Genomic DNA, 18,971 nt, shown 5'->3' with positions numbered 1-18,971 from the left:
TATGCTTGCACATAGAATAAAATCTCAGTAGGAACTTAGACAAACTAATTAATAAATTAGCCTTAATAACAGCATGGACAGCTATGCAGACACAATCTCATTAACATTCAGTGACCTACTTGTTTTTTTCTCTAGAGGAAATGTTTGCTTGTCTACTGGGTTGTCCTGATGAACTCTACAGCTTCCTCCATTCTCAGATTTCTAGCCATGATATCATGTGGAGGCAAAGGCACTTGAAATCCACAAGTGTCCTCATTTTAATAGTGTCACTTTTTGAGCTGTTATATTTTTAGTTCAGGAAACTCTCACTGTAACAAGCTCAAATTCTTTTGGTTTGAAATACTTTAATGATGTTACCCACATATTAAATTGTCTTTAAAATCCAATGATTAAAGATAATTTACTTGGGCCCTGGCTGGTTGTCTCAATGGTACAACATCAGCCTGATATGTGGAAATCCCAGGTTTGATTCCCAGCCAGTGCACACAGGAGAAAGGACCATCTGCTTCTCACCCCTCCTCCTCTCCTGCTCTTCCTCATTCCCTCTGCCCTTTCCACCCACAGCCATGGCTGGAAAGGTTTGAGCAAGTTGGCCCCAGGCACTTAGGATGGCTCTATGGCCTCACCTCAGGTGCTAAAATAGCTAAAAATAGCTCCGTTGCCAAGCAAGAGAATAGCATCCTCAGATGGGCAGAGCATTGCCCTGTAGGGGGCTTGCCAGGTGGAACTCAGTCTGGGCTCATATGGGAAGTCTGTCTCTGCCTCCCTGACTCCTGCCTCTTACTTAAAAAAAAAAAAAAAAAGATCATTTACTTGGAGCGAAACAATTCCCTGTGTGCGTAACTCCAGGAGAGCTTGTTTCTGCTTATAGTGAAGACGTGGGATTTGTGTATCTGGGGGCTTCTCCCTGGGAGCAGATGCCACCTTCATAGGTCCAGACATGAAAAGTCCTCAAGTGACTTGGTTGGGCTCTCTCCTGGGGGTGGTGAGAGCCCTTTCGGCAGAGGCTACACAGTGCCTCCCCTGACTTGTCTGTGTTAGGCATTCGCTGGACAGATTACAGTTGTTAAGGCAGGAAATTCATCAATGAAAGCAGAGTTCACAGGACAAGAAAAAACACAAGACAGGTAGGGCCTGGGAATCTACTCTATTTGTGTAAAAAAAACTAAAGTCCTTATCACAGAAAAAAAGCCTGATGAAACCAGAACAAAAATAAGATTGCACAGTTAACAGCCAAACTTTGTATTTTACCAAACAAGCATCTGAGGAGATGCTTTAAAAAGATTGTCATTGTAAACGGTGGGAGCTTTTTGGGACTGCAGCCGCAGGGCTAAAACATGACACCTCACACTTGGCAGTCAACTTGCTGAGTGATGCCACTTAGATTTATACTTGCTGAGCAAAGTCCTGTGACATGTGACCCAAAAACGGTGAGCCTTGCTTTTCTAACTTTCAGGCTTCACTCAGCCCATCAGAGGGCATGGGTGGGTTGTCTATCTTGTTGGTGATGGATGTATTTTAGAAATCATGTTGTAAGCCAAATCTGATTTTTTTCATAGGGTCAGAAAAGATTTTAAATAAATAACTTTCCTCTATGCCATCTGTCTATCTTGGTACTTATTGGCATCCCTGTCACCTCTAGTTATTACTCCAGGTGCGAGGGAGAGTTACATGGCTATTTATAACTTGCCAGGAGGATGAGAGACCCCTCCACATAGTGCCTGTTATCTTCTGCACAGCCTTCCAAAGGAGATGGCATCGTCCCGATGTTACAAACGAGCAAACTGGTATTAGAAGGATTAGCCACCTGAACCAGGGCCACACAGCTGATGCACATCTGAGCTAGGATTCGGAAACAGGTCCCACTCCAGAGCTTAAATCCTTCCCCCTCTATGTGCTCCGGGCCTCCCTTTCTTTAGTTAACATCCTAGGAAACACCAACATCCTAAGCTGCCTCCACCTCTCTCCTTGTGTCTATGTTTTTATGCCCAAGCTGAGATAAAAGAGGTATATAGGAACTTGAGAAATGATTGAGAGTGTTTTTGTATAAAAGCTTATAATAAAATCCTATAAGAGGAGATATAATAAATGGGATTATTAAACCCAAAGCAGAAGAGCCTGTGGGTTAATATAACACAGTCCTTTCCTGGGCATAAAAGATTAGGAAGTGAAACAAAGGAATTCATTCTTGTGTTGCTCTTTGAAAATAGTGTCCTGCTCTGTCTTGGCCATCCAGCACTGAGTGCCTGGAAGTCAGGGAGCCTTGGCATCCCTTCAGTTTTGTGGGGAAGCCTCGATGCTGGCCAGCCTGTCATTTAGAATTTCAATTTGCACATTTCAAAAGAGATGGATGAATGAGCCCTTCCATCCCCAGCAAGATATTATAAGGTCAAAGACACCAGCTGTATACACCAAGTTCTATGGAGACCTGCATCCCCCCCAGAAAACCCCACATAAAGAAGACACGCTGCATTACAGAGAATACAACCTGTTGTGTAAACGAGTGCTAGCACTTACATAACCACTCAGGAAAATGGCTTAATGCTCATTGCCTAGATCATAAACAGTTTCCTTGTGACAGTCCTGGGTGACTCCTGGCATCCTGGCATGAATATTAATACTGCTGCTCTCTTTTCTTCTCAAAAGTGTTACAGTTTGGACCATAAATCCTACTGTCATCCTGTTTATAAGATATTCAGTTCCCTGTGTTTCAGTAAATTTGTCTTCAGATTATGCTATTAAACTTTATTTTTCCTTTGTCAATGGCTTCTCACAATTTTTCGTTCGCTGCTGCATTTTGGATAGTTCATTCTCTGTGTTTTGTCCTCTTATTTAATGGCCTGGCTCAGCTCATCTCAGTTGCAAAGGCCAAGCCAATGTACAAGTTTACTTATTCTAACTTCATAATGGTGTAGCCCAAAATCTTCTTTCAATTAAATTTTCTTTTTTTCCTCTGAGTCTTAAAAATACTTTAAAGATTTAAAAATATTTCTAAGATCTTTGATTCAAGTCAGTATTGCAATGGAGGGAAAAAAAAAAAAACAACTCCTAAGTTTTGATCTACAATTCTGCAGGTTAAATGATTCGTTCTTTGAAGAAGTGAACCTATCCATTTAAAATATAATCAGGAAAAAAATGTACACAGGAAATAGAAACTTTCTGTTTTCAAAATGTTCAGAAATACATAGTTGTGAAATCATATAATTATTCCACCCAAGGAATGTTTGGTTTGGTAGAATCTTACAGGACAATGCAAAGGCTGCTAGGAGCTTTGTGTTCGGATTTGGGGTGAGGGAGCAGAGTGGACAAGGATGTTTTTGTCCCTTTGAGCTGGAACATTTAGATAGATAGCAGTAATGAAGCTCCCACAGTCATAAGGAGAAGGAGGATTCTGGGTGACAGCTTTGGGCTCCTGGGGTGCGTGCTAATGCAGAGATGGCAGGCAGTCCTCATTCAGGGAGACAGCAGATGTCCTCGTGTCACAAGTCACTCCTACTTGAATCAGCAAATAGATGTAAGCAGTGGCGGATTAAGGTCAGTTGAGGCCCTGGGCGCAGAAGAAAATATTAGTCCCCTTACATTAGAAAAGAAGTGTAAAGTTGCGGTTTTGCGGAGCCCTTCAGAAGTCGAGGCCCAGGGTGTGCCTGGTGTACCCGCCATTAAATCCGCCTCTGGATGTAAGTCACTCATTTCAACAGAGCATGCTTCCATTTAAGAAGGAAGGAATTGAATTTTCTGGATCCGTGTTTCTAGTCCTTCTGTGAGGGTTTTGGCAATGGCTGTCTTTCTGCCAGGTGCCCCATAAGAGAAGGACTTGGGATTCACAGCTCGTGTCGCTGTGTCCATGACCACTAAGGACATGCTCCCCCTCGTCCCCTTTGCCTGACCACCGCCAAAACCACACACATGGGGATTTGGATTGTAAGCTTTTCTTTAAAGCCTTCAGTGTCTCTTCTGTGGTCGTGGAAACCAAACCCCTTCTAATGGGTGGCTGACCTGGCCTTGTACCTCCTGTCCCGCTGATTCCCTCTGTGCCGACACTGGCTTCGTTCCATTCCCAGCCACCCTGCAGATCTTCGCTCAGGTTACCCTTTCTGCTGTTCTTAGCCTGGTGGCCTTCCCAGTCTCATAGCTGCCCTTTCCCTGATCCCCTCCTTCCTGGTGCTCAAGTTCACCTTGCTGCCCTTGGCTCCCATTGCTCTCATCACCATTGTAATGACTTGTTGGTTTGTGCCTTGTCTGCATGTCCTTGAGGGCATGGGCTGTGTCTGTCACTTTACCATGGGATACCCAGTGCCCAGGACAGTCCCCGCAATAGGTGACCAGTGAGTTCCTGGTGATCCAAGAGCACTGTGTCCGGCATCAAGGCTCCGTCTATAGCACGGATCTTCCACTGCGTTTGTTTCCAGACCTGCTGAGAGCAGCACAGACCCTGACTTAACATACAGAATGTTATGCTAATGAATTAGCTTGTTAAGTAAATACCAATGATATGTTCACCAGTATGTATGTTTATGTTAATTTATATATTTATCTATATGCTATTAAGTTATATATTTGTTGCTTATATATTTTATATATTTAAACAAACAGAACTCTAATTTTGATGAATAGCAATCAAGTGCTAAGAGGTTGGCATGTTATCGGCTTTGACATGTAGGTCAGCATGTCATCAGAGATACTACATGTTGGACGTTGTAACTACCATCCTAAAAAGGAGGAAATTGGGAATCTATGCTGTTGAGTTACCTAAGTTCCTACAGCCAGTAGGTGGAAGTATTGAGCCATATATACATACACCTCAAAGCTTTATGTCTGTATGTCACAGACATATACACACATGCGCGTGTGTCTGTCTATCTAGTACTAGAAATATTAGGAAAAATACTTTAGTACATTAATAGCTTTTAAACCACATTGTACTTAATAGAATTTAATTTTAGTTCTATTATCTAGCCATAACAAATACCCAGATGTAATCAGATTTACTTTGGGAGCCTCTGCAGCACATTATCATGTAGCTGCGACAAGGGAAACAATGCGCACAGTAGGACAGGGTCTGAACTCTAGGAGAATATACGAAAATGGTTTGACAGTGAACGACACCAACATGTTAGTGAACAGAAAATCTCTGGCTAACTATGTGTCAGAACTGAACATGTGTAGTTATAATAATGTTTCTTAATTTCTGGTTACCTTTAAGCGAATATGTACATGTTTGATTATTACCATTATGTGTAATTCCATTAAATATAAATTGTTGAAAAGAGAATCAAGAGTAAATCATGAAATGATAAGGATAGCAGCCGTTTAGTAGAATTCTACTATGTAGTCGTCTCTTTAATCCTTAGAGCAAAGTAGGTCTTCTCTGCCTTCAATCATCATACAGGATGGAGGAGCATCCAGGTGTCAGTGGTCCAGCCTGGAATTTCAGCCTGAGGTGGGCAGAGCCACAGCCCACATGGGCTCCATGTCAGGTATTGGCCAACCTGCCTTTGGCAAGCATGTCACAAGATGGCCTTTGTTTGAAAAAGAATTTATGATAGATTTCGATTCTAGTAAGATTTTTGTAGAGTTGGGAAACTGGAATGTCTTTTTGTCTTTAATATCCATTCTCATCAATGTAGTTAATTTGTCTATATCAGGAGCCTATCAGTGACTTAGTCAATCAGACAATGAAAGCCTTGAAGCCTGTATACCTCCCGGCAGAAGCACTGGAACGGAAGGAATGTAGAGTGAATGGCTGCATTTGGATATTCAGAACCTGGTGCTTTCATGTGGTCAAAATCTTCTAAAATATGTTGATGGTTTTATATTTCCCATGTTCACTTAAATTGTGGGTCTCCAGTTGGAACTTGCCTCTGCTTGATTATTCTTATGTAAGTAAAGGTGTAAAAGCAAAGCCCTTAGATCACAAAACATGATTCTTCTTATAACATGACATATTTTGCAGAATACTATAATCCATAGCTCAATATGTTTTACAAACCTGAAATAAAACAGCTCTATGCATATTTTATAATAAGCTTGCATATACTCACATTTATTTTATTTTATTTTTTTTATTTTTATTTTTTTTCATTTTTCTGAAGCTGGAAACAGGGAGAGACAGCCAGACAGACTCCCGCATGCGCCCGACCGGGATCCACCCGGCACGCCCACCATGGGGCGATGCTCTGCCCACCAGGGGGCGATGCTCTGCCCATCCTGGGCATCGCCATGTTGTGACCAGAGCCACTCTAGCGCCTGAGGCAGAGGCCACAGAGCCATCCCCAGCGCCCGGGCCATCTTTGCTCCAGTGGAGCCTCGGCTGCGGGAGGGGAAGAGAGAGACAGAGAGGAGAGCGCTGCGGAGGGGTGGAGAAGCAAATGGGCGCTTCTCCTGTGTGCCCTGGCCGGGAATCGAACCCGGACATTTATTTTTATTTTGAATTAGCAGCATACCTCTCATTTCTTTGTAAATAATAATAATAATAACAACAATAATAATAATAAAGGACTCCTTAGTACTGTCACTCACACTCACATTCATTGTAGATAATCAGGCAGTGCCTGATTTATGACTTGTTTTGTTCACTCAGGAGTGACAGATACTGATTGGTGGTGAATTGCATTTTAACCAGAGACAGACTTGAATAATGCAAGGGAAACAATATGCATCTTATTATATTCTGCCTCATGAGAATCAGACATCCCCTACCTCCAGATTTATATCTGTAAATGTGAGAGATATTTGTCCGCCTGTTTAACAGTTATTCCTGTGTTTTTGTTGCCTTTAGAAAAGAAACAGGACACAGGCTGTATTTCAAAAGGCTCTGCTTTATAAGAAGTGGAACATCCTGACTTTGCAGCAGGTCACTCAGTCAGGGACCAATCAGTACCCCGAAAGACCACTGCGGGGTGGCAGGGTGTGTGTCCAAATGTCGTTTAGCCCCTGACATGACCTGTGATGTGTGGTGAACTGAAGAACAGCATACCCAATATGCTAAACACACATTCTCCCATTTTCACAGTAGGAAATTGTATTTGAACATTTCTAGATAAAATGTACTTTGTCAACTGTTCGTAAAATTGGTTCAGAGTGGTTTGGAGAGATATTAGGGGTTCTCTGTGGAAAAAGGAAGCTGTGGGCCAATCTGTTTGACATTACTCTGTATCCTTTTTACCTGAAAAATCGGAATGAGATTGTTCAATGGAGTGGACAGTGAATGTAAAATAGATGCCCTAACAGCCACCCACGGTCACTTGGGCTGTGATGGGCGCCATGGGAACCACCATCTCTGGGGGTGGGGCCATCACTTCCCAGCAAGATTCTTATTGCATAAACCCTTGCTTGGATTGCTGGCTACTTCCTGCTTTGTCTTCTCTGTGTCACTCCCGGTGTCTCTAACAGCTGCTGGGCCGTTTCATCCGGGCACTTGCCTTCCCCTCTAGTTTGTGGTAAAACCCTCCTCCTTGTGATCCTGAGTAAACTTGCTTACCTCTTGAGTTCCTAAAAAGCATTGTCCAGAATTCCAAATTTTCCTCTTGAGTGCCGTTAGCATAATGGATTGTTCTCGTGCATCCGACGTGTTTCTCAGTGTAGCGTGAAGATAAGTGTGCAGACTGTGAGGCTGTCTGGATCCAGGACATAACTCCCAGCCCAGCTTCCCCATTGCCAGGTGTGTGAACTTGGACAGATTATTAAACCCCTAGGAATTTAATGTCTTCATCTATGAATCAGGAAGAACGACCCAGCATCTACCTCTGGTTCCTGTGAGTTTCATGAGCATGTGAATGTGAAGCCATGAGCACAGAGCCTGGTGCAGCAGCTAGCACGCTCCAGATAGTCCTCACCTTGAGCTGGGAGAAACCGTGACCGATCTTTTTACCTTGTGGCTTCCCATTTTCCTGCTTGAGGCTTCCTACATACCAGAGATATTTACTGTGTGGTTTTCATGCTCTTTGTCCCCAAATTATTAGCTGAAGTAGGTTGTTGGGAGGATGTTTGGTAAAGCCTGTAGTCTCTGCCTCACATCTCATTCACTTGGTAACTGCAGTGGTGGGCTAGGCAGATCTAGTCCTGTACCTTTTTTCTTGTTTTCTCTGTCATAGATAAGGTTTGTTGTTATTGATGATGGTGGTGGTTTTTTGTGTTTTTTTTTTCAGCACAATGATCAAATTGTAGCCCAGGTTTAGGAGCCTGGATGGAGGACATATGCTGAAATGATAGCCTTCTCTTTAGAATTAGACATATTAGATGTATATTTTCTTTACACACCAAATATAATTTGTAATTGTTCTGTATCTTAGCTTTTGGAGTTTGCTTCCAAAGTAATTTTTTTTTGGAGATTCATAGTGAACAAGGATTGAGAATTTTCCTTAATATTTTGCTTAATGTTCCAAAAAACTAAAGTCAGAGGTAGTTAGCCTCCTGTTTTGTGAACCTCTCTCCGGGATATAAAAGCTTGATGAACCAGTAAATGTATTTAATCCCTATCTTGTACATTTTAATACAGTCCAGGATGGGTTTGTTTGTTTCTTAATACCCACTTCAGATTGAAGCAACAGTGATCTAATAGTATGTTTGGTGGTTTATAAATTAAAATTATTACTGCATTCTCTTTGTATTACTTGATATTCTTGAGTGACTTAAGAACAACACAGTGGACTGAAGAGAAAAGCACATTACATATACAATTTAGAGTATTGGTTCTATTTTTAGAATGTAAAGTTGAATTAAACTGAAACATTTTGTAAGGGCATTGAATGTATAGCTTGATTGAAAACTAGCAATAGGCTTTCTGGACAGGAGAGTAGAGAACTCCATGCCACCTTCATGTCAGCCTCTGAATCAATATCTATATTTTAGAACTTAGATGAGCCTATCATGTGTCTGACTCTTGATATTAATTGGTCATATTTTTAGTTGTCCTGCCAATAACATGTCTATTGGTGTAATATGATCGGATCTGGCAAACTAGAAGGCCAACTGATTTGTCCTCAAAAACTAATTGTCCCTGAAATATGTTCTTGTGGATAGTTGTTGCGTGTATTTTCCCACTAATTTTGAACACCAAATGTTATTGCTATATTATTCTAATTGCACCATAAAATTCAAACACTTGGCAATTGAATGAAAAACTCTTAGCAATAAGGGAAAGAGTAAGAATTAAACCTGTTGATTAGAGATTTTAACGATGATTATTAGGGCATATCTGTGTCTGAAAGGGTATTGTCTGTATTCTTTTTTTTCTGTAACAGACAGAGGGGGACAGATAGGGACAGACAGACAGACAGGAAGGGAGAGAGATGAGAAGTATTAATTTGTTGTGGCACCTTTGTTGTTCATTGATTGCTTTCTCATATGTGTCTTGACGGCGACAGTGGGGAGGGGGGCTACAGTAGAGCAAGTGACCTCTTAATCAAGCCAGCAACCTTGTGCTTCAAGTCAGCAACCCCGTGCTCAAGCCAGTGAGCCCATGCTCAAGCCAGCAACCTTGGGCCTCAGGGTTTCGAACCTGGGTCCTTTGCATCCCATTTTGATGCTTTGTCTACTGTGCCACTGACTGGTCAGGCTCATCTGTATTCTTTTTTTTTTTTTACATCTGTATTCTTGATGGGCTTAAAGAGAGAGTTATTAAGACAATGACTTCAGTGTTAGATATAAAATTTAGTTGACAATCTATATAATTTTTAAATTCCTTATGAACTTGGTGATTAAAGATTTTGTCATACTTATGTCATTTCTAAATCCCTATTTTTAAGCTAATTATGAAGCCAGAAAGGTATAGGTCAATGACTATCTAGCAGCCCGGAAAAAGAAAATAAGGGTTCATTCTCACAGTTATGTGGTTACCATAGTAATAGGAATTGCTAAAACTAAGCAGGACACTAACCTTATAGTTTAAGTTTTGACAAAAAACAACAACAACCATATTTGAAGTCCTTACTAAAAGTATATAAATTGTCAGTCATACATGTGTATTATTAGTAAAATTAAAGAATTCCATAGTTTTATTACATACATATGGTACTAGATTCCTATAGATATTCTGAATTATGTTTCATTTTTAACTTTATTATCTCTCTTTTTCTGAAAGTTATGTAAGATTCTATAATTTTGTATTATACATCGATAAAGGAATAGGTATCGCTTCAAAGTGTACTGTATGGCTTTGCTGCCTATTTTTTATGGTAATAATGTCATGTTAGCTTGACTGTGCATTAACTCCGGATGCTCACCTGTGGGATTACCATAGTAATGTCTTGTCATTTAGAACTCATGTGCAGAGTTCCACCCAGCAGTACAGATCATTAAGGTGCTCAGAGAGCCTCCCATTCATCCTACAAGATGTCCACACACAACCCAGTCTCCATGGGAGAAAGAATGAGCAGTCAAGACACAAAAAAATATTCTATGAATATTGATTCTTTTCTCGTTTCCTATTGTTTTCAGAACCAAACTTCGTGTCCTCTTACGACATTGGGAATTTCACCTACTTCTTTTTCCGAGAAAATGCTGTGGAGCATGACTGTGGGAAAACTGTGTTCTCCAGGGCTGCCCGGGTCTGTAAGAACGACATTGGGGGGCGGTTCCTGCTGGAGGATACCTGGACCACTTTCATGAAGGCCCGCTTGAACTGCTCCCGCCCGGGGGAGGTCCCCTTCTACTACAATGAGCTGCAGAGCACATTCTTCCTGCCCGAGCTGGATTTGATCTACGGCATCTTTACCACCAATGTGTACGTAACGGGAAATAATTGCTTTCCCTGCTCTTTTACTTAGTCTGAATGGGTCTACTGTTCTTTGACTTCTGTGGTTTACAAGTTGCTTCAAAAAGAAATCTTTCTTGTTTTATTGGGCGAACAGCCAAAATATTTTTAAGTATGAATGAAATGTTACGCTAAGATCTGTGATTTCTGAGACTAGTATTAAGAAAATAAAGCTAATCAAAAGGTTTTAATATATACATATTGCAATAGTAGCAGTTGTTCTATTATAAAGATTTCCTTATTTTCTGGTGTGTTCTTAGTACTCTTCAATGCTTGTATGTATTAAATGTGTTTTTTTACCCCTATATGCAAGTTATTCATCTGTGCATGGTGAAAGCACTGTGTCTGGAAAGTCTGATGTTTGAGATAATGTAACTCTTGACTAAACCACTGCTTTTATATGAAATACACATTCTCATTTTCTTAGAGTTGCAGTTTAAGCCATTGTTCTAGATGATGGCTATCTTAGGCAGGTGTTTCTACAATGATGGTTATGCTTTTTAAATATCTTTGAAAGAATAATAGCATTTTTTTTCCCTCTGTGGGGATATATGCTTAGCTTCAAAACTGACAATTTCTGAACTAAATAAAGGGTTTGAGGTTTCCATTTGCCCCACTCTGCTGCACAGAGCACACTCCACCACATTTTCCGTTCCTTGCTGATGTGCTGTGAGAAAATTCAACAGCATCACACCCAACCCCAGGGACCAGCGATCGCACTGCCACTAGCCTGCACTTTTCTCAGCATTGGCAGTGATGGTGAAGATTCCTTGGTGTGGGATCTGGTTTGGACCACCTCTGAAAGCTTTTAACTGTTAATCTAACAGTTTGGACAAAAGCCTGATATTTGTATCCAAGTAAAGGATCTGAATCAGGATGGGTTAAAAGTGCTGATGAGTGGGGTGAGATGACTAGCCATCCGGGTTTGTCCGGGACTATCCTGGTTTTAGAGTTGGAGATAGCCCTGTGTCCTGGGGAACCTCTTAGTTCTGGATGGTCTGGGACAGTCCATCACGCTGTGATGTCTGCTTGGCTTCTAATTCTTTTTACGTTTTTATCTCCACTGCATGGAAGGCTGCCCGTGAATTGCGTTTCTGATGAGTCCTTTTATCTGGGTCCTACTTCCCTGTTGATCTTTCTCTTCTGATCTTTCCACTGCTGAGCTGAAGTGTTAGCATTCACTTGATGAGAACATTTACTCCATACAGAGTCTTCTTTCTGACATGAAGTTAGAAGAATACAGCTAAATTGGATGGCTTCCCGCCTCTTCCCACCTCACCCACGCACTCGCCACCATGACCATATTTATTGTAAAACTGGTTCTCAACCCCAGAGGTTATTTTCCCTCCGTGATAAGTTTCTTTTAAAAAATCAATTTATAGTTTCTGAAGTGGATTTGCTTTTTAAAAAACCTTTTTAAGAAATAGTGTAGGCTGCACAAGATGAACATTCAGTTGTTCAGTTGACATCAGTTTTATACACAATGGCAGCTTGGCTTAGTTAATTGTTCATTCTCCTAGCTCTGGGCTAAAATGAACAATTTAAAAAGTTATACGAATACTGTGCATGCACCACTCCAAGATGGTAAATTGTCAATTTGAATACTTGCAAAAAAATTAGTGTCAGACTATTCCAGACTATTTGTTTAGTGTTGTAAACACCCATCGTGTTAGAAATCACACAGTATATAGCATCTATACTAGCAGAGGCAGAATCTCCAGATCTTTTCTTTCTCTACTGAGTAGTTGTTCTCATTGGGTCTTGGGAAAAACTTTCCAATAGTTCCATCTATAATCCTACTTCTCCCTTTCATGTGTCAGCCTTGATTTTGTCCCTGCAACTGATGACCACATTCTTGACAAGATTCTGAAACAAAATGATCAGAGGTAGCCAGTTATTTCCTATCTCTAAAGTCGATGCTTATAAGTGCTAGGGCTAAGCTTCCCGGTGGTTTTGCTCATAGTATAGTTTTGGTTTGATTCCATATATGCATCTAAGTCTCTTACCACTGGGAAGTGGGGATGGAGGTCACTGTTCTAACTCGCTCTGTCCCTGTGACGGTGTGGTTTTCTCTATCCCATGGGCATGAGTTGAGCTGCAGGACATGCAAATGATAGAGATGAGGATGGGGAACTGTGGAGGTTTTTATAACTGTTTCCTCCTTAGGAGATGGAGAACTAAGAGGAACATCTCTTTTTTTTTTTCCTAGTAGCTTTCGGTAAGCTAAGGAAACAAACTTAAGGTACCACTGTTGTTGGGCTCACCAAGGAGGACTTACCTCCACTTTTACCTACCTGGACTCTGAACAAGTTAAGGAATAAAACTTTGAATTAAATGAAGGCCACAGCATGACCGTGATTCCTGAGGGGGGCCAGGTAGCAATACATGGTTGATTGTCTATTGGCCAGTGGGCTTATGAGTACTGATCCCAGCTTTAAAGTCTCTAATCCATAGATCATGACAGTCTAGGCCTGGGCTGGCCTCACCTGCCCATAGGGATGGGGAGACAAGGGTGGGCATATATATAATTTTGGAGACAAATTTATCCCAGGAAGATAGAGAGGAAGGACCATAATAGAGACCCCTGTGCTCTTGCTCCCCACCCCTGTCACAGAAAGTAAGAGGGCAGAGGGAAGGTAAGAGATTGTATGTGTGTATGCATGCATATGTGTGCATACATGCATGTGTGTGTTGTACCAGTGGGGCTCTGCTTACCAGGAGAGTTGAGAAGAAGTGGCCCTCAACACCTGTCCTAGTTGCTCACATTGGCTTCCTCTGAGACATGCAGGGGGCCTCCGGGCTGGTCCCAACACATAGTCCAGCCCTGTTCGAGTGATTCAATTCAGTGAACTGAGAAATGAGGTGGCAGCAGGAAGGGGAAGGAGCAGAACAACAGGGTCATGGCCAGGAACTCCAAGGCCCCAAGCAAAGCAGGTGCAAGTCTTGCTTTACTTTTCCTCAGTGTGTGACTTGAGTTAAGTGACCTCCCTGTGCCTCTGTCTGTCTATAAAATCAAGTTGGTCTGTAGCTTCCCTGTGAATAATAAGGTATCCTTTATCAAGTGTTTAGCAGAGTTCTCAGGGGGACAGTGCTTTATTAACACACTTCCTTGACCAAAGTGGCCTCCGGAGGCCCCTGGTAGACACCCTGCTATGCATGCTGCTGTTCTTCTTCTATCACAGGTGTTTTCTCGTTCTTCCTAAAGTCCACGCACATGTTCAGAGGCTAATTCTTGATTGCACTCTTTGACTTCTCACTTTCTTTTTTTCCACGGGGAAAGTAGAAAAAGCGTAAAAACAGCCATATGAATGTGTTCATATTTAGCATCTATCACTTTATTCACCAGCAGTGGGGCTAGGCCTGCTTCCCTCCACCGTCTACTCTGTGCTGAGCTTCCAGAGGACACACACCTCCCTGCCCTTTCAGCTCCTACCCTCCCATGGGGCGAGTTTAATACTGTCCACACAGAGCTCTCCCAAAGAATCCACCTTCTTGGTCTTTGGAGCCAGACTGCCTAGGGTTCAAGTCCAACTTTCATTCAGTAGCTGGGTGACTTTGGGCAGGTATATTGACCTATCTGTGCCCCATTTTTCTGATCAGTGACCATCCTTTACCTTAGAACATATTAGTGAATTGGAATTTGTAAAACCTTTCGAATGGTGTCCAGTAACTAGTCTGTGTTCATCAGATAAACCAAGTATAAGGCAGATATTTCTGTTTTTGAGTTCTTATGAAATTTTCTTTGATTCAGGGGAAAAGATTGACAAATCAACTTATATTGGCTAAGACTATTAACAACAAAATTTGAAATCATAGCTGAGCTCAAAACAGATTTATGTAACCAAGAACTGTTTTGCCGTTTCCACACTTGTGGAAGGTCTACTTCTTAGAGCCCAGTGCCTACGACTGACTTCTAAATTAGGGCTTCAAGATATCTGCATTCGCAGAGTTTTCTCTCTCACCCTTTTAAAATTATTAAAAAAAAAATTGAACAGTGTCTGACAGCCACTTTTTAGCAAAATGCTTTTAGTTGATTATTTTTTGAAGGTTTTCAAATAAACACACATTATCTGGGGACTAAAAAGGAAGCAGCAGCTGCCCCTGTGCCTGCTGAAGCAGCCAGGTAACTGGGGAGAGGCGCTGGCCACTGGCAGAAAATGTCTTTTTCCTCCGGAGTTTAAAAGGCATAACATACAGCTCTTTTGTCACTCTGGTTATGGCTGAGTGAATTAATCTCATCCGGCAGGATTACAAGTGTCATAACTGCTAAAGAGCCCTGTTTCTGCACCAAGTGTTTGTTCTTTTGCAAAGAATTCACAGGGAGCCCCGTTCACAGCTCCCGCTCCATCCCTGGCGTGTTGATCTTGAAGCTGCTCCCGCTGGGCAGCGTCGGAGGGTCTGCGGGGCAGAGAGTGGCTACGGCTGGGCTTTCTGACCTTCCTTCTTTTTTCTCTTCCCGGCTCCGCAGGAACAGCATCGCTGCCTCGGCTGTGTGTGTCTTCAACCTGAGTGCCATCTCTCAGGCCTTTAACGGGCCCTTCAAGTACCAGGAGAACTCACGCTCCGCCTGGCTGCCGTACCCCAACCCCAACCCCAACTTCCAGGTGATTTCAGGGGGCATTAGGGCACTCACATTGGTCATCCCCCTTGAAAGCATGCCTAAACTTTGTGCGGACAGGCTGGAAAATTGAAGTCCCTGGTGGCTGCACAGACATGTTTGAGCTCGCTGGGCCCCTCATGGGCAGTCCCACACTGGGCTTGGCTCCTGTGAATAGACCGAGCCTTTTGTCAACCCAGGGGCCTGGACCAAAAAGGACCTTTTGTCAGCTGTGATGCCTCAGGCTGGACTGCAAAAGGCCAGCCTAATGCAGCAGGTTGGGAAACCAAGCTCTAATTAGTGCTAATGATGGTGGACTCTGTCCCCAGAAGCTCTGATCCTTAATGAATGGCGCTATGATGAATGGGCTCCAGGGCACAGCCATGAAAATGCACAGAGTTGGAGCTCTAATTGGCGGAGGTGGCAGATTTCTTTGGGGGTGAATGGGATGGCCTGGGACAGCTGTGGGGAAAGGAGAGCAGATGGAGGCCATTCATTCATAAATCTCAAAATTACCACATCAACCAAAAAGAGGCTCTGTGCATCATTTATTTCCATCTCTGCTTGTGCAGGCGACGCTGAGACCCAAAGAGATTAAGCGATTTTCTCTTGTTTGGTTGGTATATGAGTTCGCTGGGCTGCCATAACAAAATACCACAGACTGAATGACTGGAACAAAAGAAATTTATTTTCTCATGGTTTGAAGGCTGGAAGTCTATGATCAAGTTTCTGGCCAACTCTGTTTCTGGCGAGAGCCATCTCCCTAGCCTGCAGACAGCTGCCCCCTCGCTGTGTCCTGATGTGGCCTTTCCTCAGTGCGCCTGCAGAGACACTGGACCTATGGGATCCAGGCCCCACACCTATGACTCCATTTAGCTTTGATTACCTCCTTATAGGCTCCACCTCCAAGTGCAGCCACACTGAGGGTTATAGCTTCAACATAAAACTTTGGGGGAGACACAGACATTCCGTTCATAACAGCAGGCTTCCCTTGATGGCTTCTCTGTGAACAAACAGTGTCATAGGATCATCACCATTCTCATGGGTGTGATATTTAGTACCACTCAGTTAGTTCCAAATGGTGTTCAGTGCTTCACTGCATCAGGTTCCATGCTGGCCGCAATGCTCTGATCCACAACAACTTCTCCAGCGGGTAATCCTGCCAAGGACATGGACATTGGTGGCTGAGCTGGGATCCCAAGATAGGTCCTCTGATAGAAAGCCCCAGCCTCTTCCCACTAAAGACTAATAGTTACCCTAATTAATCAATGCCCTGCCTGGGTTCCATATCCAGGCCTCTGAATTCTGGTTGGTCTGTCATCTCAACACACATATTTTGGCTTTGAGAAAACTGAGAGTACACATAATTTCAATTGTTTTATGCTTTATTTGGACTTTGGTAGGGACTGTTCAATTCTAATTGCTTTGAAACAGTTTAAGAATTGTTTTTAAAGAATGGGATTGAGAATAAGGGTGGTTTGCACATCTTTACCCTTTACTGCTTTACTGTACCAATTGCTTAGCATCTTTCATCTCATATTTTCATCAATAAAATGAGGAAAAAGTGATTCAAATACACAGGCATACAGATTTTAGGAGTAAATCTTGATAATATCAATTATTGTGTATTGTTTACTGTATAATGCACATGATAAAGATGATTCTAAGGGACCATTGATTGGATGCCTTCTGATGTCAAAAGTTTTAAATGCTTTATAAACTTTTTCTTCTTTTTGTCCTCTCAGCAACTCTGTACGGTGGGCATCTGTATCCACACTTTCTAAGTCAGGAAATTGAGGGGTCAGATTTACTTTTATTAACCCATGCTTGCTAACAAGAAAGTTCAGTGCTGGACAGAGATATTCCTATTGTGGTCAGGGAGTTAACAGTTTAGTGGGAACTAAACATGCAATAGTCACTTTTCCTGGTGACATATATAGGTCATGTAATTATTAACTGAACACTAACTCTTGGCCTTTTAATTGAGTTTCTGTATCTAAATCTCACCCATGTCCAGATGAAATGAAACTGTTTAAGAAGGCCCTATGTAAAATCCTGAATATAAAGTGCACCATTCCCTTTAAGAAAGTCCATTGCAAAATCCTGAAGTTTAAAAATTTTTAACAAAAATGTGCCCTGTATTTCTAGTGTTCTTTTAATTCTTGATGCTACTTTGCAAAAGTCTTTAAAAAGAACAGTGACTTAATGAACTCTGTGATGTTTTACTACTTGCAGGCAGTGGGCAACTTTTAGCTCCTTTATCTGGATATATTTGTAGCCCGCAGCAAATCTGCTCATCTCCTAAAGCCACGAACATCACACTGAAGGGCTTACTCATGTTTATGAGATGGGAGTAGGACCAATCTATACTATAATAAATGAAGCTTGTAGATATATGGCTTTCACTTTAGGCAGGAAGCTCGGTTAGCTGAGCTTGTCTTCCTTGGGTGGAATTTAAGATTTGTGGGAAACTGAAATGGTAGATTACGGAGGTTCTTTGTATACCATAATTTCTCATGCAAATATGTTCCAAGTGTTTTTGTTTGTTTTACCTTGTTTGAAACCATGCTAGCATAGGCATCCTTACTGACATTGCCGGTACCATGTAGGCTGGCAGAGACTGCATTAGGTTTTGAACTAAGGATCCCTCTACTACTCATGTTTAAAGGGCCTTATGTTTGCAATAACCAACAGTAAAAAGTGGTTAGGTTTTGTGGGGGGTTTTTTGTTTATTTTGTTTGTTTGTTTTTTTTGGTATTTTTCTGAAGCTGGAAACAGGGAGAGACAGTCAGACAGACTCCCGCATGCGCCTGACCAGGATTCACCCGGCACGCCCACCAGGGGCGACGCTCTGCCCACCAGGGGGCGATGCTCTGCCCCTCCGGGGTGTCGCTCTGCCACGACCAGAGCCACTCTAGCGCCTGGGGCAGAGGCCAAGGAGCCATCCCCAGTGCCCGGGCCATCTTTGCTCCAATGGAGCCTCGGCTGCGGGAGGGGAAGAGAGAGACAGAGAGGAAGGAGGGTGGGGTGGAGAAGCAAATGAGCGCTTCTCCTATGTGCCCTGGCCGGGAATCAAACCCGGGTCCCCCGCATGCCAGGCCGACGCTCTACCGCTGAGCCAACTGGCCAGGGCCTGTGTTTTTTTTTTTTTATTCTTGTTTGCCTACCAACATTTGGAATTCTATGAGGCTCTTATATACTAGGAGAATTATTCATTAGAGGAGCAGAAATGTGATTCAAATTTATCATTCAACTTCTTTGTATGAGTGAGGAGGACAGTGCATAATCTTTCAAGATTTAATACAGAAATCTCATTTGAAAGCGATAATGAAGCAACAAAAACTATGTATCAGTTGCAATCTAGAAACCAGTGTAGGTGGTGCTGTAAAATTAGGTGGTGCCCTGTTAGAGTCTGTAGTCCATAAAGTCATCCAGACCCACTTACTAACAGAAAGCATCATTTAGACCCCTTGGCACAGCTGCGGTTGTACAGACTCTGGAATTTTCTGCACAGTTGTGATTACTACCAATCAGAAATGATGGAGCTGAAATGGACAATACACCCTGATGGCAGCCAAGCAGATGAGGAGGCCATTGTTGGAGGACCACATGAAGGGACTT

The 18,971-nt window shown here is 42.4% G+C and overlaps 1 protein-coding gene across 1 annotated transcript in view; it reads left to right on the top strand.

Moving 5' to 3' along the window:
• Positions 1-18,971, top strand: part of SEMA5A (semaphorin 5A) — a 496,448-nt gene that overhangs the window by 340,165 nt on the left and 137,312 nt on the right. The window contains exons 9-10 of the mRNA XM_066243560.1: positions 10,438-10,723; positions 15,222-15,357. Coding sequence (XP_066099657.1) covers positions 10,438-10,723; positions 15,222-15,357 — 422 coding nt within the window. The remainder of the gene's footprint in view (positions 1-10,437; positions 10,724-15,221; positions 15,358-18,971) is intronic.

This window comes from Saccopteryx bilineata, chromosome 1, assembly GCF_036850765.1.
Source record: "Saccopteryx bilineata isolate mSacBil1 chromosome 1, mSacBil1_pri_phased_curated, whole genome shotgun sequence".
NCBI classification, from domain to species: Eukaryota; Metazoa; Chordata; class Mammalia; order Chiroptera; family Emballonuridae; genus Saccopteryx; species Saccopteryx bilineata.
This window is presented reverse-complemented; position numbering and strand designations above follow the sequence as displayed.